The 26,234-nt window shown below is 44.5% G+C and overlaps 1 protein-coding gene across 3 annotated transcripts in view; it reads left to right on the top strand.

Moving 5' to 3' along the window:
• The window catches only part of LOC138978191 (ubiquitin conjugation factor E4 B-like), a 34,647-nt gene that overhangs the window by 6,362 nt on the left and 2,051 nt on the right, over nt 1–26,234 (top strand). Inside the window, exons 2-25 of one of the 3 annotated variants that reach the window (XM_070350854.1) lie at nt 1,852–2,044; nt 3,573–3,657; nt 4,135–4,216; nt 5,057–5,192; nt 6,132–6,261; nt 7,856–7,997; nt 9,125–9,225; nt 10,540–10,651; nt 11,324–11,470; nt 12,272–12,388; nt 12,881–12,979; nt 14,132–14,245; nt 15,063–15,152; nt 16,174–16,279; nt 16,733–16,926; nt 18,145–18,272; nt 18,881–18,979; nt 19,495–19,730; nt 20,369–20,495; nt 20,783–20,927; nt 22,382–22,516; nt 23,283–23,474; nt 24,544–24,718; nt 25,055–25,201. In XM_070350854.1, the coding sequence (XP_070206955.1) occupies nt 1,852–2,044; nt 3,573–3,657; nt 4,135–4,216; nt 5,057–5,192; nt 6,132–6,261; nt 7,856–7,997; nt 9,125–9,225; nt 10,540–10,651; nt 11,324–11,470; nt 12,272–12,388; nt 12,881–12,979; nt 14,132–14,245; nt 15,063–15,152; nt 16,174–16,279; nt 16,733–16,926; nt 18,145–18,272; nt 18,881–18,979; nt 19,495–19,730; nt 20,369–20,495; nt 20,783–20,927; nt 22,382–22,516; nt 23,283–23,474; nt 24,544–24,718; nt 25,055–25,201 (3,232 nt within the window). Of the gene's footprint in view, nt 1–1,851; nt 2,045–3,572; nt 3,658–4,131; nt 4,217–5,056; nt 5,193–6,131; nt 6,262–7,855; nt 7,998–9,124; nt 9,226–10,539; nt 10,652–11,323; nt 11,471–12,271; nt 12,389–12,880; nt 12,980–14,131; nt 14,246–15,062; nt 15,153–16,173; nt 16,280–16,732; nt 16,927–18,144; nt 18,273–18,880; nt 18,980–19,494; nt 19,731–20,368; nt 20,496–20,782; nt 20,928–22,381; nt 22,517–23,282; nt 23,475–24,282; nt 24,430–24,543; nt 24,719–25,054; nt 25,202–26,234 lie in introns of those variants that run through there. The other 2 variants (XM_070350853.1, XM_070350855.1) reach the window with 2 other exon arrangements.

Below are 26,234 nucleotides of genomic sequence, written 5' to 3'. Positions count from 1 at the left end.
CGGCTTCATCTCCTTCTCGTGGCACCGCGCTGGCCCAGTCAGCATTAGTTCCCGGACCCCATGCGGCTCACCAGCGGCCCGCCAATCCCGCTCGGCCGCCGGCGAGGGGAGCTTTTCCAGCCCAGAACGGGGACTCTGCACATCGCCCCGAGGGCCTGGATCCTCACGCCTGGAGAGGGTTCGGAGATCACTGGGGTGCTCAGGCGCCTCCGTTTTCGCTTTTGGACTTAGGCCAGAAGGCTCACAGGCCACCTCCTCTGTCTACTAGTCACACTGGCTGGCTTGGACTCGATGGTTTGCGGCTAACAATGTTGTCCCGGTCGCCCTGCGATCAATGCAGGTCGCAAACCATCTGGCATGGCTCTCCGCTCGGGGACGCGCCGCGTCCGCTTTGCGCGCTCGCCGCTCAGCCATCTCTGTTACTTTTAAGCAACTTGGTCGCTCCATCTCCCTCGGGGGAGTTATCGCGAGTGTGCTAAAGGGCGCGGCCCTCAGTTCTGCAACGGAGAGAACTTCTGTCCCGGCTTGGGACGTTCTTCTAGTACTCGAATTTCTCCGTTCTAGTGCTTTTGAACCTTTACAAGACGATAGTCTCTCTGACCTTACGCGCAAAACTCTCATGCTCATACTGCTCGCTTCCGCGCGGAGGGGCAGTGAGATCCACGGCCTCTCAGGCCTAGACCGGGATATCACTTTCGGAAGAGACGGCTCGGTTTCACTGCGTGTCCGTCCCGATTTTCTCGCCAAGAATCAAAAACCTGGTCCACTTTCACCGATCATTTCCATTCGGCCTCTCCGGGACATTTTTAGCCCCCGGCGATCCGGATTTTTCTAACTGCCCGGTACGCGCGCTTAAGGCTTACTTGTCGCGCACCGCTCCGTTTCGAGCATCAGCTCCGAAGTTGTTGTTTATTTCGATCATTTCAGCCCGAAATAAAGACTTTGCAAAAACCACGCTTTCCAGATGGTCTTCCACACTTATAAGGCATGCTTATCAGTGGTGGCAGACACAAAAAGGGGGGGGGGGCAGTCAGTCCTTCCTCCTCGATCACCTCGTACGCACGAGGCTTGAGCGTGGGCAACTTCCTTAGCTGTCCTCAAGTCTGGAAGGATGTCAGACGTCCTCAAAGCTGCATACTGGACGACTCATGATGTCTTCCTCAGCTACTACCTCCGGGGCATTGCCAGCACTCATCCGGACGGTACCAACTGCCTCCCAGCTATGGTTGCCGCAGGCCAGATACTTCCAAGAGATTAATGTGAGTATCCCACCGCCTTTATGTGCAATCTGCCATTTATGTGAGTTGAGGTAAGAATATGTGATTGAATCGAAAATTTCAAAACTAAATTTTCATTTAATTAATATACTTACTCAACTCACATCGTTTATACCCTCCCATCCATCCCCGCTAACATTATATGTGTTACAGGTGTGTGTTTCCGTGGGGGAATGACGGCCGGTAGCAGGACCGCGCATGTGCGGGTTACCGGTAGGGGAGGTGACTCCCGTCCTTGACTACGGATTGTTTTTCTTAGGGAGTTACTTCCCCCCTTACCAGGGTCGAGTACTACTTCAATATCTTAGCAATGAACTGAAGTTAATGCCATTTATGTGAGTTGAGTAAGTATATTAATTAAATGAAAATTTAGTTTTGAAATTTTCGATTTAATTGTCATGAAAAGATTTGTGTGGGTGTGGTTTTTTTTCTACTTCCAAGTCCAACATAAGAATATTTGATACCAAACTTTTCATGAGTTTTGTTATGACTATATTAATTGCTAGTACTATGTTAAACTTAAAGTGCTGCATTTAATTTTAAATCTAATGAGAGGTGCTTTACAAACTTACAGATTCGGCGGCGGCGTTTAGCACGATTGGCAGCGCCAGCCGGAGAAAACAAAGATGCCCAAGGGTCACCAGCTGCTGCAAAAGGTCAAGGTGAAGGTCAATCAAAGGCCGCCACCCCATCTGGCAGTGCAACTGCTGTAGCAGCCAGCACCCCGAAAGCTTCGGTTTCTAGTCTTCCCATCAAAGAAAGCCAGGGTAGATAGTTAATTTATTGTCATATAATGTTGTCTGACTTTTATTTGAGTGCTATACAAATTACAATGCTTATTTCATTTTTGGCTCACGTAAGTGTAGCCTATGCGATGCTAACTTTTGTCTGTCTGTGCGTGCGTGCGTATGTATGTATGTCTGTGGTAGAAACTTTAACATTTGAAGACGTCACAACATTTGAAGACGTCACATTATGACGTAAGAGGGTTAGACGTCACGCGAAGGAATTACTGAAAGTCTCGGTCATTTTTATTTTGAGCGGGCCGAGACTAGTTTTTTCTTTGAAATCGGCCATTCAGATCTAGATCTAGTGTCTCGCTTTCTTGCACAGTGTCACCTATGCCGCTTACTGTGTGTGTGTGTGTGTGTGTGTATGTGTGACGAAGTGATTGAGTTTGTGTTACTGTTTGTCGATTTCTTACGTGAGCCTTGAAGGCTTCGCCTCTTGTTTTTTTTATTATAGCACTAGCAATGTATCATATATAAGATTCTCTTAAGTGAATTTTGAGTGCGTCTTATAGTCAGGCGACACATATAGTTTTGCTGTTAAAGATGGTATATGTAGGAACAGTTAAATGAGAATTATGTCTGAACTTGGCTTTATTCAAGCCTCATGATTGATGTCACAATATACTGTGTCACTGTCAAGTATTGGTAATGGTATAGCACACAACAGTGGAGTTTGAGAGACTGAAGTGAATTTTCAGTAGTCATAGTCTTGGTCATTTGTATTTTGTAAGCCTACCAGGAACAGTCAATAGCCTTTGCCCTCCAGGTCTTAATGTGTGACACAAAGGTTATGTTGGCTTTCAAGCAGGCACTACGCAGCCTGGAAGCTGGAGCTATGTTTGAAAACTGCAAGAGCTGCAAGCATGGGCGCACATTTCAAATTCTAAAAGTCCCAATTCCAGCTGTGGGATTAGTTTCCCATATTTCTGTAATTTGTGGGAAGAAAAAGTCCAAGCCAAAGGAGAAGAAAGATCATCCAGAGCTAATGATGTTTCTGAAAATGTGGACTGGATGATCCTGTAACAGTGGCATAAATCATCTACAAAAGCACCTTCCCCCTTTCAGGCCGAGAGACACGACGGCGTGAGCAGATGAGAGCAAACCTTGCTTCATTAGATTGTTCAGTGAATCTCAATTCTCATGAGACCCGCAAAAGGGACAGCATGATTCTAATTTGTATGCGGGAGGCAAAGGGTAAAGGCTGGTAATGGTGTGGATGGGAGTATGGAACTGGGAGAGAGTTTGTGTGGGGAGATGTGTGATTGTGAAGCTTGTCCTTAACTGGGTGAAGTCGACTCCACAAAGTATACTTTACGAAGCTGACCGCACGAAGCTTCAAGCACTGAGTTTTCCGTAAAAAGACTTTGTGAAATCTTAGTGAAGTCAACTTCGGGCTCAATTAGGGACGGGCTTTAAATTATACTGATAGAGAGAGGTAAAGAGCCAAGACATGCAGTGATCTTCAAACGCAGCACTAATTGCATGCCTTCTTTTCATGGTGCAGATGGGGCGTGCCAGGATGTGGAGATGGTCACCGGGTCTCAGTCACAGAGAAGCGTGGTGGAAATGGACACCGACATTGAAAAAAGGTAGGTCTCGTAATTATGATTATTCACACTAAATCTTCTGTGATCTTATTGGATATTACAGACAGGTAAGCAGGGATGACACTTGGCGTTGGTGTTGGCACTGGCAGTCTGCAAAACTCGGGCTTGAGGGATTTTATGGGGAAATCTTGAAGTTGAATATCTTTTATATAGCCATGGTTAAGGTTTGACAGATGATTTCATGTTTTCTGATTTGTGAATTTTTCAAAAGGCACACAAGCAGACGTGTGTGTCACACATACACAGGCAGTGACGCACACTTATGCATGGAAATTAACACACACACACACACACACACACACACACACACACACACACACACACACACACACACACACTTTGCAGACATTTTAGCTGGTGCATTCGTACTATACTTTCACTGTGCACTGAAGTGTGTGTATGTAAAAGAAATGGTAAAATGTGTAAGAGATTGACAGCAGTGAAGTTGTGTTTCAGCAGCCAGTCACAGGTTGATGTTGACTCAGGGATTGAGAACATGGAGGTTGAGGAGGCAGATGTCAGACCAGACAAACGCAAGCGGGTAAGAATAATGATAATGATAATTAGTAAAAATTATTATTATTATGAGAAAATAATAAAAAACAAGAAATTCCTCCGAGGTAGGAAAAACACCTCCGTTGGTCAAAGGGAAATAACCATTCTCACTGCCACCAACTGAGAAGGTTATTTTCCTTTGACCATTAATATGTCCCTCTATAAGTCCTTGTAGAATCTTAATCCACCAATAACTCCCTAACCGTGTGTTTGACTGGTCCCAATTTTTGTAAGGACCGTCTCAGGAATGTATAGAACCTGTTCACCAAGTTTGGTGACGATCGGTCCGTTCATTCTTGAGATCTATATGCGAACACAAACACACACACAAACAAACAAACACATCGACCGAATCCTATACACACCCCTATACCGGGGGTGTAATAAAACAAGAGAGGTTAGTTATTGAAACATTTCATCATAGAGAAAAAAGTGTTATATCTATTATAACTGACAATTATCCATTCTTTGTCGTTCTTGGTTTTGGATAACTGGGCATTTGAGAAGTTCACATTTGTTCCACCCCCTCCACATTATTTAAAAGTGGTGTATTATTTCGGTATTTCTATATATATTGCTTACAACTTAAGATCCAGAAAAACATTCTTCTTTAATTCATTAGTTTAACCTTTTAGTCATGCGTGTTAAAGTAGAAGTAATCGCACTTAATTTTTGCCAAGCTTGTCCAACATTTCGGCTTATTTGGATAATAGCCATGCAAGGAGGTTGTTTCACTTTGACATAATACCAAGGTATGTTAAATTGATAAATCTGAAATGTTACTTTTCTCTGTCATTTTTATTTTTATTTTGTTGTTGTTGCGCAGGATGTGAGTTTCGGCACTGAGGCCACAGAAGAGCAGGTGAAGAACGCGGTGTGTCGAGTGTTCCTGGCCACATGGGAGGAAGAAAGCGAAGAGTGCCTCTGTATACCTGACCTGGCTCAAGCAGCACTAAGTACAAGTATGTATGGGGGTTTTGTGTGCTGAATAGCCAACTTGCACAATAACCCGTTTGGGTAGCTCTCCGGTGCGAGAGATAAGAAACTAAGGGTCACTTCCCTGCGGGCATATTTTTGCTCTCAAGAGTTGCCGTTCCATCCATATGCTTAGATCAGTGCGCTATCATGGCGACTAAATAGCAGAATCAGTTTTCATGCGATGCAATTACCAAAGTTGCAGAATTACCTCAAAAAAAGATTGTACGCAAACAGCGTCGGTACAGCATTTTATTCCGTGGGTTCACTGTTGACAAAATGTCTTCAACAGACTACGGAGTACCGTAATTTTGACGGCAAAGAGAATTCAGCCATTGCTTCGCAAGCGCTGGTGTTCGTTGGCTTATGGTAAATAAAAACTTGATTCCCTTTCCTTTGTGTAACTACCATGCTTGGGTACTTTGAACAAACTTTAGGATTGTTCTTGTGGCTATCATTGCTGCAGCCCACTGCTGCACAGTGCAAATTCACCATTTTCAAGGCGAAGTGTCTGCACTGAGACGTAATCTCTCGCAGAGCTCTAGGCGTCTTGTCCGCAGATCTCGCAAGGTCACGCGCGGATTTATGACGCGATTTCGTGGTTGGCGCGGATAGGGCAAGTCGCCTATTTGTTGACAGGGGTGTCAATTACGGAATTAATTCTACTAAACACAATGTCACCTCTGTAGCCAGACTGTTGAGTTTTAGCAGGCATGGTTAAGTTAAAGAATGCTTTTGTTTTTTTCGCTTTTACCTGATTACATTTTTGGTCGCAAACAAGATCACGTACACGAGAAGGATCGTACCTCTTAAACATGTTTGCATTTAATTTTGTAGGTGTGTGTAAAGTGTATTTTCATTAACGTTCAAGACATTTTGTCAACTTTCATTATTATATATATGTATAATACATGTGTGTTGTGCAGGTGATGGCAACTACAGTGCCCTGATCAACCAGATGGTGATGGAGGTGTGTCTGCGGATCCTCAACAGTGCCTCCAACCCCCTCCTCTGCATCAAAGCTCCTCCTGCTGTCTCCTCAACCAGCCCTCGCGGGTAAGGCACCATGTCATCTCTTGCTGAACAGAAATGTCGTGGTGCACATAATTGCCTACACAAGAAGGATCAAACATTTGAATGTAATTCTCTGTGGATAGTTTGTGCTGAGCATGTTCAACTAAGGTTTGACAGTGACTCAGAGATGTGATCACTTTATGCACATTTGGACAGTTCAGCCAGCAGAAATGGATCAGTTGTCACTCTCAGACCATGGTATTTACAATGGAATCCCCCTTTTCAGACTTTCAAAAATGGGAGAACAGCAGGTCTTGAATTTGAAAGAGAGGGAGTCGCAAAATGGGAGTACTTCTTCTTCTTCTTCTCTTCTGCGTTCGTGGGCTGAAACTCCCACGTACACTTGTGTTTTTTGCACGAGTGGAATTTTACGTGTATGACCGTTTTTTACCCCGCCATTTAGGCAGCCATACGCCGTTTTTGGAGGAAGCATGCTGGGTATTTTCGTGTTTCTATAACCCACCGAACTCTGACATGGATTACAGGATCTTTTTCGTGCGCACTTGGTCTTGTGCTTGCGTGTACACACGGGGGTGTTCGGACACCGAGGAGAGTCTGCACACAAAGTTGACTCTGAAAAATAAATCTCTCGCCGAATGTGGGGACGAACTCACGCTGACAGCGGCCAACTTGATACAAATCCAGCGCGCTACCGACTGAGCTACATCCCCGCCCAATGGGAGTACATTTACAGAGGCTAAAAACTTCTGAGAAAACAGGATCTTAAAATGGAGGGAGTCTTAACACTTTCTACCCCTCCTATGTTGACCAAGTTTTTTTTTAGCCTAGACCAGCTGTGCTGCAGCAGGTCACTCAGAATTGTAGTAACTGTGTATCAACACGCTGGAATGCAGGCGTTAGATTGACGTCACAGGAAGCGACTGAAGCTAACAGTCTGAGCGGATATATCCGTACCTGGGAGACAATGAGTTAAATAAGGGGGTCTTAAAAGGGGGGGTTCCACTGACAAACAGTAAAAACGACTGGTGTGTTGTGTTTGTGATATTACAGCCATTGTAAGGGTGTAAGCCATTGTCACCTCACCTCACCTCACCTACGCCTGTGACCCCGTCTGGGGTATAGGCCGCCAATCAGCTCCCTCCATGCATCTCTGTTTTGGGCGAGTCTTTCCAGCATTCCCCACGTCTTTCCCATGTGCTTTACGTCTGCGTCCAAATCTCGGCGCCATGTGTTCCTGGGTCGCCCTCTCTTTCTCTTGCCTTGAGGGTTCCACGTGAGGGCTTGCCTTGTGATGTTTGAAGCAGGTTTGCGAAGGGTGTGGCCTATCCACCGCCAGCGTGTAAGCCATTGTAAGGGTGTCCTTTCATCTCCAGTACCACTGAACAATGAACGTTAAAATAACGCAGGCCATTGGGCTGTTCTCACCGTGATTTGATTTGGGTGATGTGTGTGTTTTGTACGTGTTAAGCAAATGGTGATTGGTGCATATAATACGTTTGTTGCCTCTATTGTGAGTTTGGCTGTGGAATTGTTCCCTGAAATAATGTCATTTTTTAACGACCCTCTCAGATGTCGGCTGTCAGTGATGAGTCTTGTGTAATGTCTTGCTGAACAGGGCCAGCTTCATGGCAGAAGCGGCCCCAAAGCGTGAGTTTGCGGAAAAGTTTCAGCCCCCTCCGTCCAAAGAGCTTGATCTTATCAGCTACCTCTTAGACTGTTACGAACGAATCTCCACAGAGGAAAGGACTGCACCCAAGGTATGTGCTTCGCTTGTGTGTGTGTGTGTGTGTGTGTGTGTGTGTGTGTGTGTGTGTGTTTGCCTGTGACTGTGTGTGTGTGTGTGTGTGTGTGACTGTGTGTGTGTGTGTTTGCCTGTGACTGTGTGTGTGTGTGACTGTATGTGTGTGTGTGTGTGCACGCGTTCATGTGCATGTGCTGTTCTGTCTCGTATGCCTACATCAAATTCCATCTGAATATATATAGGGCAACAAAAAAAAATAGTCTGTTTACGGTAACCCGACCGACCCTATTTTTTTCGCGCGACCCTAGACTTTGTTTTGGCATTTGGGAAAAAAAAAAAAAAAAACTTGTTTTTTTTGCAAAATAATGTAAAAATATGGGTTTTTTTGGGGGAAAAAAAAAATCCCGACCTACCGACCCTATTTGTTGGGCCTATGTTACCATAAACAGACCTAATTTTTTTTTGGCCTAGTAAATGTCACTGTGTTTTTAGTTATAAGTAGCATTAGAAGACAAGTTTCTTTGGCTGTTTATGCGGAACAAGAGCAGACCTTCATGCTGTTTGAAAGTTGCTTGGTGCTCTTGCTGCAGGGCATAAGCTACAATGCAGAGGATTTACATTTTGCAAATTTAGAGATACTTTTGTTTCTGGGCTTAATTCTGTGTCATCTATTTAGCATTTTTATGTATGCTTAAATTGTTGTGATAGGATTTCTGTTATTATGTATACAATACTCACCTTGTTTACTATCTCAATATGATCAATGATACAAGTTTTCAATCTTGAGGAACATTATGTCCGTTGATGGAAGGGATACACAATCACTGTTAAAACATTTATTCAATCTGTCGGCCTGAAACTAGCAGATCAATACTGAAAGTAGCAGATCAATACTGAAACTAGCAGATCAATACTGAAACTAGCAGATCAATACTGAAACTAGCAGATCAATACTGAAACTAGCAGATCAATACTGAAACTAGCAGATCAATACTGAAACTAGCAGATCAATACTGAAAACCAGTTATCACTGAGACTGCATGTGGTAATAAGGCTTGGCTAGCTGAAGACAACTGAGATTAGATGATTTCCAAGGTGGTTTTCATTGGAAGTAAGGGTTTATGGTAGAAGTGTCGTGTGCAGAGATCCAGTATTCCTCCCATGAGCGATGCCCTGGCCGAGGCTCGCAACCAGTGTGTCACAAGCACAGCATTAGTTCTCAGGGGCGCCTTCAGCCAAAACAGGTTTGACAATACCATTTGGTGTGTATATGCGCTTGTCTGTGTTTCAAGGTCTTCTCAGGAAGTGCCCCTCAGTACCTTTCTGAACTCCTGCACACATACACCCCATCACGCACACTCAGATCATCCGCTGACACCAGGCTACTAAAAGTTGAGCGCTTCAACAGGAAGCAGCACGGAGCAAGAACCTTCTGTTGTGCTGCACCACCACTCTGGAACTCTCTTCCTTTCTCTGGCAGACACTGCACCTCTCTAAGCTCTTTTAAACAACAGTTGAAAACTTTCTTTTTCACACAATATTACACCAACCCGGCCTACTGTCTTTTTACACCCCCGGTATAGGGGTGTGTATAGGTTTCGGTCCATGTGTTTGTTTGTTTGTTTGTGTGTTTGTGTTTGCATATAGATCTCAAGAATGAATGGACCGATCGTCACCAAACTTGGTGAACAGGTTCTATACATTCCTGAGACGGTCCTTACAAAAATTGGGACCAGTCAAACACACGGTTAGGGAGTTATTGGTGGATTAAGATTCTACAAGGACTTATAGAGGGACATATTAATGGTCAAAGGGAAATAACCTTCTCAGTTGGTGGCAGTGAGAATGGTTATTTCCCTTTGACCAACGGGGGTGTTTTTCCTACCTCGAAGGAATTTCTTGTTTTCATTCCGTTTCTGCACGTACTCCTCTCCCACAGGGTTGGCATGATTGTTGAAAGTGTGCGCTGGGTATGTGGGTATATTAATATATAGTGTGTATAGCAGATAGGAATATTGTGTGAACAGTACATGAGGTGATATTTTGTCCGTGTGGTTAATTGTTTTATGTAGGTTGTACATTTAATTGTTCTATTCTGTATATGTTTTTTTGTTAAGGGCCTAGAGCCATAGGTTGGGCACTTAAAAATGTCCAGTTATTATTATTATTATTATTATTATTATTATTATTATTATTATTATTATTACTATTATTACTAATATTGTCTGGGGAGCACCAATGGCCTAGTACCTCCGTCTTCAGCTCTCCTGGTTTTCTCATTATCCCAGTTTCTTTCTGGTAGACGATTTGCGGACCAGGGCTGACAGGCATCATCTGCCCGGGTTTGTTTCTCCGGGGTGCCCTTCCTTGTAGCTAGAGCTTTTTGGGCGGCTCTTAATCATGAGAATGATTTACTTAGTCTAAAGCACAAAAACACAAAAATCGCCAAGAATCGAGTTACGTCAAAATTACAGGACGACGACAATTTGCTCTTCTTGTTATCAGTACCTGGCTGTAAAATATATTATGTGTATTCATCGGGTTCTTTTTTGTTTCAGGTCATCGTGTACCTCCGAGTTAGTTCCATTCCTTTTGTCCCACAACTTGCCGCGAGTGTTCCTTCCGGAGCTGGTGCAGAAGTTATGGCAGGACAGGCAAGCTTTTACTGAGGTACCAGTGCATATTTTCTGTTATGTTTGTTGTTGTTTTTTGATGGGTTTTTTTTTGGTTCCTGCTAATATAAAAATCAAAGAAGTTAAGATACAACACAATACAACTTTATTGTCGGAGAGTTTTTTTTTTCTTCTTCTTCTTCTTCTGCGTTCGTGGGTTGAAACTCCCACGTACACTCGTGTTTTTTGCACGAGTGGAATTTTAAGTGTATGACCATTTTTTACCCCGCCATTTAGGCAGCCATACGCCGTTTTCGGAGGAAGCATGCTGGGTATTTTCGTCTTTCTATAACCCACCGAACTCTGACATGGATTACAGGATCTTTTTCGTGCGCACTTGGTCTTGTGCTTGCGTGTACACTCGGGGGTGTTCGGACACCGAGGAGAGTCTGCACACAAAGTTGACTCTGAGAAATTATTCTCTCGCCGAACGTGGGGACGAACTCACGCTGACAGCAGCCAACTGGATACAAATCCAGCGTGCTACCGACTGAGCTACATCCTCGCCCAGAGTGGTTTACAAACAGACATTTTTTTGTTGTTGCTTATCTTACACAAAAGAACACAGTAAATAGGATCACATTAATCACACACGCACCCACCGACATACGCACCGTAATGTGAGATGAATTTTAGAAACCTCAAATAATGTGTGCATTTTGTTTTTCAGGTTTTCGCACCCATCCTGCACAGTTTGCATCGACAGATTGGTGTACTGGCATTGGACTCGGAGGAATACCGTGAACCTCTGTGTGCCCTTGTAGAACTGTGCGAAATCAAAAGTGACCCCAGAAACTGCCGGCCCATCTGCACCCTGGTGAGGATTGTCTATCTGTTTGAACTGGCATGATGATACTGTTGTGTTACGCCCTCACGGTGAAACCGTTGGGGGCATGTTCCTGCGTGTTACCCCAACTTAAAATGAGACACACAGGTGTAATCAGCCACCTGCACTTATGGCACAATTGCCGAGGTCAACCCAAAACCAAGACACCACTGTTGGACAACAACAGTAATGGCCTCTTCATGCTTATATTTCTAAATCTGTTCCTGGTTGTGCGGTATGTTGCCAGATAGAAACCCCCTTCAGGGAGTTATCTCAACACTAACACACCACAGTTACACTGCAGCAGTAATGGCCTCTTCATGCTTATATTTCTAAATCTGTTTCTGGTTGTGCGGTATGTTGCCAGATAGAAACCCCCTTCAGGGAGTTATCTCAACACTAACACACCACAGTTACACTGCAGCAGTAATGGCCCTTTCATGCTTATATTTCTAAATCTGTTTCTGGTTGTGCGGTATGTTGCCAGATAGAAACCCCCTTCAGGGAGTTATCTCAACACTAACACACCACAGTTACACTGCAGCAGTAATGGCCTCTTCATGCTTATATTTCTAAATCTGTTCCTGATTTAACCTCAACATGCATACTGCAACTTATGTTAATGATGATGCTGACGCATGCGTAATACCTCAATTGTTTTCGCGCGCCACATGGAAACATCCTTTGGCGAGCTAACTCAAAACTAAGATACCGCAGTTGGACAGCAGCAGTAATGGCCCTTTCATGCTTATTTTTCTCAAATCTGTTCCTGTTTATGCGCTATGTTGCCAGATGACGCAGCAGAGCAACTTTTTCCCAGAAGCCCTCAGCCAGGCTGCAGGCATGGAAATGGAGAAACTGTCCCTACTTGGGCCCTTCCTGTCTCTCTCTGTTTTTGCTGAAGACAATGTGAGTTTGGCCTCTTACAATTTTTCTCACCGCACATACATGAAGAAGCACGCAAGTGCACACAAGCATGCACACTCTCAATTGCTTGCAAAAGCATGCACACTAGAGCATAATGGGCAAACACATGAATGGATGCTCATGGGCACACACAACTACACACACACACAACAACACAGACACGCACACACATACACAACACACATAAATACACACGCACACACGCACGCACGCACACACACATTTGTGCTGCCACACTGTTATGTTGCTACAATACCTGAAATAGTTTGCTTTCTGGTTGCTCTTGTTAGATTTTGTATATATATGCGTATAATGAACGCATAATTATAACTTGTGACTCTGGAGGCTTAATAGCTTAATGATTTTGGAACTTGTTAGGTTTCATCCATAAGGATATTCTCATGCACAATTAAGCTTGTTGTTTATTTCGATATTGTTGCAGTTACTCAAATGCAATTTTCTTCCTGTTTTCAGACAAGGGTAGTGGAGAAATTTTTCTCTGGGCATCAGATGACATCAGACAACTTGAAAATAGTCAACCAGTCTCTCCAGCATAGCATGGAGTATGTGCGGGTACGTCATGTTTTCTGACTGGTGCTTATTGTACCTTTGTGAATTTGTGTTGTACAGTGGTACCTGTGATGTGTGGCCCCTCTCATGAGAGGACGCCTCCCTTAAAAGGACACCTTATGTTGTCCTTTTTTCTTTTATTTCTACCAAAATATACCTGTCTTGACAGGCCACCTGCAATGTGGGGACCCTTTTGACTGGTCCCAAGGGTGTCCTTTTATTGCAGGTAGCACTGTAGTGGTCACTCTCGTACTTTTGATATGATAAATCTGAAGGTATGGGTCAGAAGAGATGGCCAGTGTGTGTTTCGCTGCTGAGACACTGGCCTTGTGATGCTGGGTCAGTGACCGATGATTTCAGCCAAGACCAGTTGCCTGCCCTTACTTACAGACAGTGGCATTGTGACCCTGGGTCAATGACTGAGGTGTCAACTGAGACCGACACCTTTGATGTCTGATAGGGATGGTCCCAGAAAACTGTGCCAAGATTATGTAGCAGCAGAAACATGCATAGCGCTACAGAGGGAGTGTTATGTTTCTTTATGTGACCCGTTCTCACAAAAGGGGGCCTAAGTCGGAATTTGGATAATTGGAGTTATGCATATCACTGGAAACTGCATTTAATAAGCTTTAATTTGATACCAAAAAGAAGTTTGTGTGAAAAAAATTGCGGAAGTTAAGTAAGTTACAACCGGACCATGTTCAAGGACGCCATTTTGAGAAAATCGTGATTTTTTCCTTCTCTAATTATAGTGTTGTGAGCGAATTTGTGTCTTTGAAGACATAATTAACACATTTGAATAATAAAACTCAACAAAATATTTCGGAATATGAAAGATTAGGGTATAAAGAGGTCAGAAATGCAAAAAAATGAAAATCACCCAAGTAGGCCCTCACTGCCTTTCCCAGCCGATAGCTCGGAACGGCTCACTGCGACTTAGGCCCCCGTTTGTGAGAACGGGTCACATATGATCAGCGATGTGGGAACATGTGTTCTCTTCTTTAGTCATACACAAGGCACTACCGGTCAGTAGGGCGCGGGGGTCAAAGCTGAGAGAGAAAAGTTGCATCCTACAGTCCCGAAAGTACGGTAGTTTGGTTTTTTGTTATGCTTTTGTCGCATGGGTTGAATATTTGGTGTGTGTTTGCGTTGCAGCAAGAGTGTTACAAGGTGATACACAGCCTGTTGGTGCACACGGACACACGGGAGCTCACCATGAACTTCATCACAGAGCTCTTGACCAGGAATAACAAACGCTCACAGATACAGGTGATAATGTTCAACCATCTTGAAAGGACAGTGCTTCATGCGTTTCTCTGCACAGATCCCCTTGGGCTTTCAGTCCCGCTTCTGTTGTCTATCCATTTAAAAAATTGCCAAGTTTTGTTGATTTACTTGCAAAGAGTCGAACACTCCATTTTGCGATACATTGATTTTTAAGATTGTCCTGGTAGGTTAGTGTAAAACAGAAAAAACTGAAGTAAGCAAGGCGGAAGTACCCGATCAGGTCCCGCACATGAACTAGTTACGTCACAAACCAACATGGAGGTCAAGTAGTCTCGACATGGGCCAGAGTTCTTTCTATCTTTGGTACTTTACATCAAGACATTGTGTTTGATTGCGTACACACATTGTAAAACATGGTATTGAGTATCATTTCGGCATGTCTTTGGCCCTGGGTTGTGAATACGGGATGATTTAATCACATTTTTGCGGGAGATGCTAACTGACTAACCGCCTAAAGTATCGTTTGGCTGGCAACAATAAAGGTACATGTATATGTATTCATCTGTGGGATAGTTGTGTTCATGTTTCAATGATCTGATTTTAGCACTATCATTGTGTTTTGTTTTTCCAGAGAGGACAATTAAAAATAATCCAGTTTGTTTTTGTTTTGCTTTTTTTTTGTTTTTTTTTGTTGCTTTTCTGTGTTAAAAAAAGTCCTGAAAGAATCTTTCAAAATTGAAACTTTGACAGCTGAGCAGGGACAGCTACTTTTGTTTAATGTTGTGTGTCTTACTAGCAGTCAGTTTGTGTTTTAGCTTAAAAGATAAGTCTGGTTGAATGAACTCATCTTATATTTCAGGTTGATGAACGCGTGGTAGCCGGAGACGGCTTCATGCTCAACGTGATGTCCGTCCTGGAGATGTTGTCTTTCAAAATCCTGCTGGATAAGGTGAGGCTGGATCACTGTGGGTCTTGTGGGTGGTGGGGGAGGGGGAGGGGGGAGGGGACCCTGCACATGTACACTTTCTTGTCTTTGTGGCTGTGTGTCCAGAATACGGAAAGTTTATTGGAATTGGCGTAAGGGCCCTTTGTAAGGGCGTACACAAATGACTCTTATATAATCAAACAGACATATGATGGGCGCAGTGGTAAGACGTCGGCCTCCTGATCGGAAGGTCGTGAGTTCGAATCCCGGCCGCGGCCGCCTGGTGGGTTAAGGGTGGAGATTTTTCCCATCTCCAAGGTCAACTTATGTGCAGACCTGCAAGTGCCTTATCCCCCTTCGTGTGTACACGCAAGCACAAGACCAAGTGCGCACAGAAAATATCCTGTAATCCATGTCAGAGTTCGCGATTCGGTGGGTTATAGAAACACGAAAATACCCAGCATGCCTCCCCCGAAATCGGCGTATGCTGCCAGAATGGCGGGTAAAAACGGTCATACACGTAAAAATCCACTTAATGTGCTAAAAACATGAGTGAACGTGGGAGTCTAAGCCCATGAACGAAGAAGAAGAAGAATGTATAGGGGATCTTTCGAGAGTCTGAAGACCAGGAAGTACATATCGTTGCGTTTGGTAGGCACATTCTGCTCACAGTTCAGAGACATCCTGCTTGCTGCCGCGCGGGTAGAGAAAATGTTCCCTCTTTATCTTCACCGCGCTAGCAGCAAAACCCCTCACGCGGAGGTGTTTTCAGACAGGCCAGACACAGGTTGTCCCGGAGGTGTTGAGAACACTTGTAAATTCACCCTTCTTTTAAGACCTAAAGTTGTCATATTTTGGGAGCAATTGTTCTTGAGTAATTTTTGTTCACGACAATACTTGGTGACACAAGCGCAGAGACAGATTCTTAGAAAGGCTGTTACATCGTGTGTGTGAGGTAGAATTTTGATTTGTAATGACCTTGTCGTCTTTCAGGGGTAAGACCACCCCCTGAGAATGAAATGACCTGTGTACTGCTTGCTTTCAGATTGATCCCTTCTACCCATTCCATCCCAAAGCGCGAGTGTGTGTCACGTCAGAGTCTCGCTTCAGCTGTACCTCACAACAGGCAGAATCCTGGCTGGATAAAATCCGTAAGTTGCCCTTGCTTTTGGATCTGTCTCCGGGGATGTCCTGTGGTGTGGGCAGTCGACAAAACACAAGTCTTTGCTGTCATTTCATGTCTTAAAGTTATGACCTGTTGTTTGATTGTGTGTATGGGTGGCCTTGGCACAGATCTCATGACCTGTGCTATTATAGTATTAGTTAAGAGAAGTACAGTTTAACCTGTCTATAATATACACCCAATGGAGCGACAAGAAATGGCCGTTCTGTACTGATGATCGCTATGGAAAGGGGAAATATGTAGGGAAACAAAATTGTAGGAATTCCTTTAAGGTGGTCATTAAGGGCAAGTGGTTGTTTAGAGGTGATCGTCAGGACAGTATTGACTGTACTTCTATGGGCAGAGAATATTCCTCTTAAGGTTGTCACGGATGAAGTTCAAAACCAATGTGAATCATCTCCTTTTTGTTCACTTTTTACAGAGAAAGAGGGGAGTCCGCCCTGGGGGGAGATCAACTTCTCCTCGGAGTGTTTCTACCTGACGCTGCACTGTCACCACCTGGCCATCATCCCCATCATGCGCAAGTACCAGCGCCGTATCCGTGCCATCCGCGACCTCCAGCGCATGATTGACGAGATGGAGGGCAACCATCCCCAGTGGAAGTCACAAGTACAGGTAGGGGGAAGATTATTTCATTACATTTGCTTAATTAGTGTGACTGTGTGTCTGTGTGTGTGTGTGTGTGTGTGTGTGTGTGTGTGTGTGTGTGTGTGTGTGTGTGTCTGTGTGTGTGTGTGTGTGTGTGTGTGTGTCTGTGTGTGTGTGTCTGTGTGTGTGTGTGTGTGTGTCTGTGTGTGTGTGTGTGTGTGTGTGTGACTGTGTGTGTGTGTGTGTGTGTGTGTGTGTGTGACTGTGTGTGTGTGTGTGTGTGTGTGTGTGTGTGTGTGTGTGTGTGACTGTGACTGTGTGTGTGTGTGTGTGTGTGTGTCTGTGTGTGTGTGTGTGTGTGTGTGTGTGTGTGTGTGTGTGTGTGTGTGTGTGACTGTGACTGTGTGTGTGTGTGTGTGTGACTGTGACTGTGTGTGTGTGTGTGTGTGTGTGTGTGTGACTGTGACTGTGTGTGTGTGTGTGTGTGTGTGTGTGTGTGTGTGTGTGTGTGTGTGTGTGACTGTGACTGTGTGTGTGTGTGTGTGTGTGACTGTGACTGTGTCTGTGTGTGTGTGTGTGTGTGTGTGTGTGTGTGTGTGTGTGTGTGCGCGCGCACTGTTGTTATTGTACATAGCCGTGAGCTTTGGTGAGAAGGGGCGATTAATAAATGTTTATTATTATTATTATTATTATCCCAATGCTGGGAAATTTGGGTTGCTTCTTCCCAGTTGAAAGCTAGCAGCAACAGAGTCGCGCTAAACAGGCATGTGTGTGATTAGGTGTAATCAGCCACCTTCACTCATGGCAGAGTGACTGAGGTCTTCTACGTGCCGCAGTGGCGACACGGGGATGGGACATGGATACCGTCTCTGAGTCTGCACGTAAAGTTGACCCGTGTCCATCCCGGCCCGGATTCGAACGCGTGAGCCTAGGATCACAAGTCCAGTGCTCTATGCTAGCTGTGTGTGATGTGGCACACATTTCTTCCAATGTGTGTGACGTGCAGTTTCTCGCGTCACATTTTTGTGAGTCTTGTTTTGGGATGTTGAAATGCTGTAAATTTACCCGTTTTAAAACTTGATCTTTTAGAGGTCGTATTAGGGAGCGTTCCACTTTATACCTCCGATTTTACGTGATGTGGAGCACTGATATTAGACAAGGATTTCATTTGGATGAAAGAGCTTGATGAACTGTGTGTATGAAGTAAGAAGAAGCTTGATATGTGTGTCTTATTTTGTGTTGCAGAGACTACAGAAGGGCAAGCTGTGTGCTGACGCAGGCGTGTTAGACCAGACAATGATGTGTCGTGTTCTCAAGTTCTACACACAAGTCGCTCAGTTCTTGTTGCGGGCTGCAGACCCCAAGAACAAAGGGTAAACAACGTTTTGAGTGTACTGCCTCTTGATGCTGTTTTCTTCGTTACTGTCCAATTCAATTGCTAATAAATCAGTGCAGCTATTATTGTTTTCACTTATATTTTGGTTAGTTTTCATAATGCCCTTCAAAGCACACATATGTATGCACGCATGTGCGTGCACCCGCACACACATAGACACACACACATGCATGTGCAAATGAAGAAAAAGGGATTTTGCTGAACATTTTTTACATCTCAAAGTATCAATTTTTTTACTACATCAAACAACAACAACAAAATCAATCATAACTCAGAAAGTGAGTGCTGCAAATCTTGATAATGGCTGTTTTCTTCTACCTGTTACTTTATCAGTAATTTTGTTTCTTACTACTTTTTATCCTATTGCTGGGAAATTTAGGTAGCTTCCAGTGGAAAGCTAACAGTAAAAAAAAGTCCCGCTACCCAGGTGTGTGCATAGTCAGCCATTTGCACTTCTAGCAGAATGATCAAGGTCTTTGCGTGCCACAGATTTGACACAGGCGACCCACGAGTCAAGTGCTCTACCAACTGAGCTACCAGTGCCCTGCATCAAGTCTAAAGTTTTGTTTCATTGTGGTTTTGCAGGTCGGTGTTGCCGCTGCCAACGGAGGTGCCTATGCAGTTCTCTGCACTCCCTGAGTTCTATCTGGAGGACATCACCGACTTCCTGCTCTTTGTCTTACCGTGAGTACCGCTCTCATTACCTCTCTCAGTAAAGCAAGACTGTAGATTGCTGGTTCATTCAATTCTTTTTCCATTACATGGCCACTTAATGCGCCATAGTATTAGTGGATACTGGCGCACACACATACGCACGCACACAAACACTCACACAGAGGGGTGGGGACGTAGCTCAGGCGTTACCGCGCTGGCTTTATAACCAGTTTGTCGCTATTGGTGTGACAGCTACATGCCTGATGTGCTGGCTGACCCGGGCACAGGGTCCATCATCCAGCTGCTGATTGTGATGATGTGCTGTGTGTGTGTGTGTGTGTGTGTGTGTGTGTGTGTGTGCAGTGTGTGTTTGTTTGTGTTTGTTTTTTCAAGTTGTTTGTCTGTCATTTCTCTATCTCTTGCCTCTTTGACAGCTACATGTCTGACGTACTGGCCGACCCGGGCACAGGGTCCATCATCCAGCTGCTGATCGTGATGATGTGCTGTCACCTTTGTCATACCTCTATCTCTTGCCTCTTTGACAGCTACATGCCTGACGTACTGGCCGACCCGGGCACAGGGTCCATCATCCAGCTGCTGATTGTGATGATGTGCTCGCAAAACTACATGCGCAACCCCTACCTGCTGGCCAAGATGGTGGAGGTCATCTTCGTCATGCAGCCCATGGTGCAGCCCAAGGCCATCAAGATCAACCAGGCGCTCCTCATGCACGAGCTGGCCCTCGGCTATCTCACACCCTCTCTCATGCAGTTCTACGTGGGTGAGTCATAACTCATATCACATTAAAAATCAGATAGACTGCCAATGTTCCAAAATTCAGAATCAAAAAACAAGAATTCTTGTTTTTGATTCATATCACATTCCTCAAGCTGGACCTAATGGGTTAGGCAAGAATTGTTTTTTATTTTTTATTTCAAGTTCAACCAATGCGATCCAGCGGTTAGTTTGAACCCAGTTGGGTACTTTCTCGTGCACAGCAACCCAGGTGTTCAATTCTCAAGCCAACCCATACAAATCATGCTAATACTAATGACCATGGTTGGTGGTAGGGGAGAGAGATGTCAGACATCTCAACAAATCATGATGCTACTTATGACCATGGTTGGTGGTAGGGGAGAGAGATGTCAGACATCTCAACAAATCATGATAATAATAATGACCATGGTTGGTGGTAGGGGAGAGAGATGTCAGACATCTCAACAAATCATGCAAATACTAATGACCATGGTTGGTGGTAGGGGAGAGAGATGTCAGACATCTCAACAAATCATGATAATACTAATGACCATGGTTGGTGGTAGGGGAGAGAGATGTCAGACATCTGGGTTGACTGGAGTGTTATTTTTGTCCCAAGATACTACTAGCTGTGTGTAAAGCTGTTATGAATGATGATTTCAGATGTGGAGAGCACAGGTGCCAGCAGTGAGTTTTACGACAAGTTCACCATCCGCTATCATCTGGCCATCATTTTCAAGTCCATGTGGGCCATCCCCAAACACCAGACACACTTCATACAGGAGGCAGAGTGAGTGATGCCTTTGTTACCCCCTGAAGATGGAGTGTGGCTGCCTAAACGGCAGCGTAGAAGGATGCATGAGAAACTTCAGACTTTTGGTTTGGTGGTGGTGTGTGTGTGTGTGTACGTGTGCATGTGTGTGTGCATGCATGCGTGTTTATGTGTGTGTGTGCGTGCGTGTAAGTGTGTGTGTGTGTGTGTATTTGAATGTAACTGTAAGTCAGTATCTATATGACTTGTGTGTCTGTCATTGATTACACGTATGGTCACGTTGGGGGATGTCTGTCTGTTGCCAGCAACGGGAAGCAGTTCACGCGTTTCGTCAACATGCTCATCAACGACATGACGTTTTTGCTGGACGAAAGTCTGGACAGCCTAAAACGCATCCACGAAGTGCAGGACCTTATGGACAACCAAGCACAGTGGAACGCCGTCCCCAGAGTAAGTCTCTCTCTCTCTCTCTCTCTCTCTCTCTCTCTCTCTCTCTCTCTCTCTCTCTCTCTCTCTCTCTTTCTCTCTCTCTCTTTCTCTCTCTCTCTTTCTCTTTGTTGCATTCTCTCTCTCTCTCTCTTGTCTCTCTCTCTCTCTCTCTCTCTCTCTCTCTCTCTCTCTCCACCCTCTCTCTCTATCTCTCTCTCCACCCTCTCTCTATATATCTCTCTCTCTATATATATATATATCTCTCTCTCTCTCTCTTTGTTGCATTCTCTCTCTCTCTTGTCTCTCTCTCTCTCTCTCTCTCTCTCTCTCTCTCTTTCTCTTTGTTGCATTCTCTCTCTCTCTCTCTCACTCTCTCTCTCTCTTGCTCCCTCTCTCTCTTGCTCCCTCTCCCTCTCTCTTGTTGTCTCTCCCTTAGTTGCTCTCTCTCCCTCTTTCTTGTTCTCTCTCTCTCTCTCTCTCTCTCTCTCTCTCTCTCTCTCTCTTTCTCTCTCCCTCTCTCTCTCCCTCTCTCTCTCCCTCTCCCTCTCTCTCTCCCTCTCTCTCTCCCTCCGTCTGTCTGTCTGTCTCTCTCTCTCTCTCACTCTCTCTCTCTCTCTCCCTCTCTCTCTCTCTCTCTCTCTCTCTCTCTCAAACCTGTTTACCCTTACGATTTTGGCGTAATTTATTACGATTTTCTGAAAAAAATACGCCATTCCGCTATCCGTGTCAAGACTACGATTTTCATAAATAAAAAAATGTAAAAAAAAAAAAATAAAATTTTTTTTTTTTTTATTATTTTTATTTTTTTTATTATCTATTCACATGTTTGGCATTGTTTTTTTCAATGGCAAAATGGGGTGAAAAAGCACAGGACTGACCAGAGATCATGTCTGTCTGATGAGACGCTGGAGAGCCTTATTCTAGTGGTGAAGTCTCGCCCTCACTCATTCGGCAAGCGCAAGTACAGTAGAGAAGCGCTTGACACACTGAAAAGGGCCTACTACGAGCAAAAGAAAAAGAATCAGTGATGCATGTGCTTTTGATGTGATCTTCTTTGAAATTATGATGACTACAAAAACTGACTGATGTGTGAATGATGGATATACATATGTGCATGATTGCGTTTCGCAGACACAGTTGTCATGTGCGTTGTAATTGGCGACGAATGCTGGATGATTACTATTTTTGTGCCAGGATTACTATTTTTGGGGCTGAGCATTACTCCAAAACACTTATGGGGGTAAACAGGTCTGGTCTCTGTCTGTCTGTCTGTCTCTAAACTGTCTGTCCTCAGTGTCCTTGTTGAATGATGCGTGTAGTTGAGGAAACTTGACCTGTGTGTGTTGCAGGACCAGCAGCAGCAGAAATTTTGTTAAAATTTAGTTTGGTTCCTTGGGAAACTGTCTTTCCTCGGCGTTCTTGTTGAATAATGCGTGTAGTCTATGAAACTTGACCTGTATATGTGTGTGTTTCAGGACCAGCAGCAGCAAAAGCAGCGACAGCTGTCGATGGACGAGCGACAGTGTCGGTCATACCTGACGCTGGCCACAGAGACTGTGGAGATGTTCCACTACCTCACTGACAAAATCAAAAAACCATTCCTGGCTGAGGTGGGTACAAATCAAATCAAATCAAATCAAATCAAATTAACTTTATTATCTCAAGCATGAGAAATTACAGTGGTAGTGCATTTATAACAAAAGGACAAAACACAACAAAATTATTAACATTTAAATACTAAATAATAAAATGGTTCTTCACTAAACACATCACTGCATACAAACACCTGCTGTTAAAATTGCTGCTTCAGATTTGGCTTGCCTGCCAGTGTTTTTCAGTGCACATTGTCAACAGAATCAAAGAATTTCCTGTCCAGTTCATAGGGACAGAATGAACACCACCTTGATTTTAACAGTAAAGCTGTCACTGGAGTTGCTTGCATGTTCATGACCTTCGTTGTTTTTCTCAATACTCAACACACACAGAGATACAGCGTTCCACATATGGGAGTGTCCTTTACAAAGCAGTGAGATGTGCAAGGTATTTTGCATGTACAGGTAGCTCAGTGGGTAGAGCACTGGACCTGTGATCCTAGGTTGGAATCCAGGCCGGGACGGACACGGGTCACCTTTATGTGCAGACTCAAAGACAGTATCCATGTTCCACCCCCGTGTCACCACTGTGGCATGTAAAAGACCTCGGTCATTCTGCCTTAAAGTACAGGTGGCTGATTTACACCGAAACACGCATACACCTAGGTAGCGCGACTCTGTTGCTGCTACCTTTCCCCTGGGAGGAAGTGACTGAAATTTCCAAGCGATGGGACAATAAAGTAATAAAAATGAAATTAAAATCATGTCTGTGTGTGTGTTTCAGTCATTGGTGGACCGCCTGGCGGCCATGCTGGACTTCAACCTGCAGCAGCTGTGCGGCCGCAAGTGCAAGGACCTGAAGGTGAAGAACCCGGGCAAGTACGGCTGGGAGCCCAAGAAGCTGCTCAACACCCTCACCGACATCTACCTCCACCTGGACTGCGACCTCTTCCTCACCGCCATCGCTGCCGATGAGGTCAGAAAGGCTTTGCTTATGTGACCCTTGGGTGTAGTCGGGCATGACAGTTTTCAACCTCCATTTATGATTTAGTTACAAACAATATGGCCGACGAGGTCAGAAATGTTTTGCTTATTGTGACCCTTGGGTGAAGTCGGGCATCAGAGTTTTCAACCTCCATTTCTGATTTAGTTACACAGGCTGTACTCACTACTGCTGCTTGCTTATTGCTGAACCCTGGGGTGTAGTCGGGCATGACAGTTTTCAACCTCCATTTAGGATTTAGTTACAAACAATATGGCCGACAAGGTCAGAAATGTTTTGCTTATTGTGACCCTTGGGTGAAGTCGGGCATCAGAGTTTTCAACCTCCATTTCTGATTTAGTTACACAGGCTGTACTCACTACTGCTGCTTGCTTATTGCTGAACCCTGGGGTGTAGGCCGGCATAAAAATTTTTAACCTTCATTTATGATTTAGTTACACAGGCATGCGAGTTTTTAACCTCCATTTATGATTTAGCTGGTTTAAACAATGTTTTATCTGCATTTATTTCCATTTACTTATACATAAAATCTACATACATTTATAAATATAACATATGAAACATGAGTTAGTTACACAGGCTGTACTGCTCCTTACTTATTGCTCAACCCTCATGGGCGGTTGGGCGGGAACTCACTGAAACAATGAAACAAGATGTGGCTACATTTGAAAAGATGTTACGTGTACTTCATTTGGGCAGTTTTGGACTTACGGACCCCAATCTTGTTGGCGATGTAATCGGAAACAAAGTATATTATTTGTTGGCCTTTCCTTGATTTCAGCGCTCCTACTCCAAGGAACTGTTTGATGATGCCATCACCCGTGTAATCAACAAAGTATAATATTTGTTGGCCTTTCCTTGATTTCAGCGCTCCTACTCCAAGGAACTGTTTGATGATGCCATCACCCGTGTAATCAACAAAGTATAATATTTGTTGGCCTTTCCTTGATTTCAGCGCTCCTACTCCAAGGAACTGTTTGATGATGCCATCACCCGTGTAATCAACAAAGTATATTATTTGTTGGCCTTTCCTTGATTTCAGCGCTCCTACTCCAAGGAACTGTTTGATGATGCCATCACCCGTGTAATCAAGGCCCGCATTAAGACGGATTCCGAGATCGCTCACTTCCGACGCTTACAGGAACGTGTGGAGGAACTGGTCAAACAGAAAGCAGAGGCCGAGGAGGATTACGGGGAAATTCCTGAGGAGTTCAAAGGTCAGATACAGTGGTATATGCTATGAGGCCCTGTGATGAGAGGCCACCTTCTATAGTACTTTGTATGTTAACTTTACTCAAATATACCTGTCACGACAGTCCACCTGCAATGAAGGCACACTTTGGGCTGGTTTCAAGGGTGTCCTTTCATCGGAAGTACCACTGTCATGAAACTGAAATGCAGGATGATTGATGACCAAATAAGGAGAATAACGTTGATAAGAATATGCTTTGTATGAAGCATGATTATCGTTTATGTGATTTTGAGAGAGAATGCATTGTGTATGGACAAGAGTGTCCTATTTTCAAGGTGACTATTTTGTCCTTTTTGTCCAGACCCTCTGATGGACACACTGATGAATGACCCGGTCAAGCTGCCCGGCGGGACTGTGATGGACCGTGCCATCATCTCTCGACATCTGCTTAACTCACAGACTGACCCCTTCAACAGGCAGCCCCTCACTGAGGATGAGCTGGTCGCTGGTATGTGGCTGTGTGTGTGTCTGTGTGCGTGCATGTGTATGTGTGTGTCTGTGTGCGTGCATGTGTATGTCTGTGTGCGTGCATGTGTATGTGTGTGTCTGTGTGCGTGCATGTGTATGTGTGTGTGTGCATGTGTGTGTGTGTGCATGTGTGTGTGCATGCGTGCGTGCGTGTGTGTGTGCGTGTGCGTGTGTGTGTGTGTGGGTGCATGCATGCTGGCAAGCATGAGGGATAAGGGGGATGGTGTATGTTTTAGAATGGAACAGAGCTAATCAGAATTTTCTTTGTGCAAAGGTTAACCATCCTCGTCCGCTTAGTATAACAGTTTAGGCAAATTATCTGCATATCTATATATATATACGACTAGTGTCTGTCTGTCTGTCTGTCTGTCTGTCTGTCTGTTCGCGATGCACGGCCAAAGTTCTCGGTAGATCTTTTTCAAATTTGGACACCGTATTCAGCTACACCCCGGACACAACCTCATCGATGAGATATTTCAACACGTGCTCTCAGCGCGCTGAACCGATTTTGTTTTGTTGTTGTCTGGATCCACTACCAGTAACTCTTCCTTATCTTCTCCAGTGTTTTCAGCCGCGATTATCTCCCTTCCTCCGTGTGGCGTCAATCAATATTCCCGTTACTACGTTACTTTTAGAAGGTCACTGCACGTTACTATTTTTAGAAGGTCTCCAGTGTTTTGCGCGTTTATCTCCTTTCCTTCGTGCGCCGTCGAAGCCGGCGTACACCTGGCAAAGCCGGGTCCCAGGCGCAGCCTGGTATTCTGCTCTACTTCTTCCCGGCGAAGCCGGTACCCGGCGAAGCCGGTACCCGGCGAGGCCGGTAATCATCTAGTACTTTATAAGTCTGTGTCTCTACAAAGTGCATATGCTTTGTGCATAGATGCTTGTCAGTGTGTTTGTGTGTGGTCGCTACTTACATTTCGCTTGGAAATTGTTGTTGAGGGAATGTTTAAAGAACAAAAACTTTCAGAAAATTCATTTTGAACAATATGGTAACATTCAGGAGTGACTGC

This window comes from Littorina saxatilis, linkage group LG10 (assembly GCF_037325665.1).
Source record: "Littorina saxatilis isolate snail1 linkage group LG10, US_GU_Lsax_2.0, whole genome shotgun sequence".
In the NCBI taxonomy this organism is placed as follows: domain Eukaryota; kingdom Metazoa; phylum Mollusca; class Gastropoda; order Littorinimorpha; family Littorinidae; genus Littorina; species Littorina saxatilis.
The sequence above is the reverse complement of the archived record's forward strand: the minus strand, read 5'-3'. Positions and strand labels throughout refer to the sequence as shown.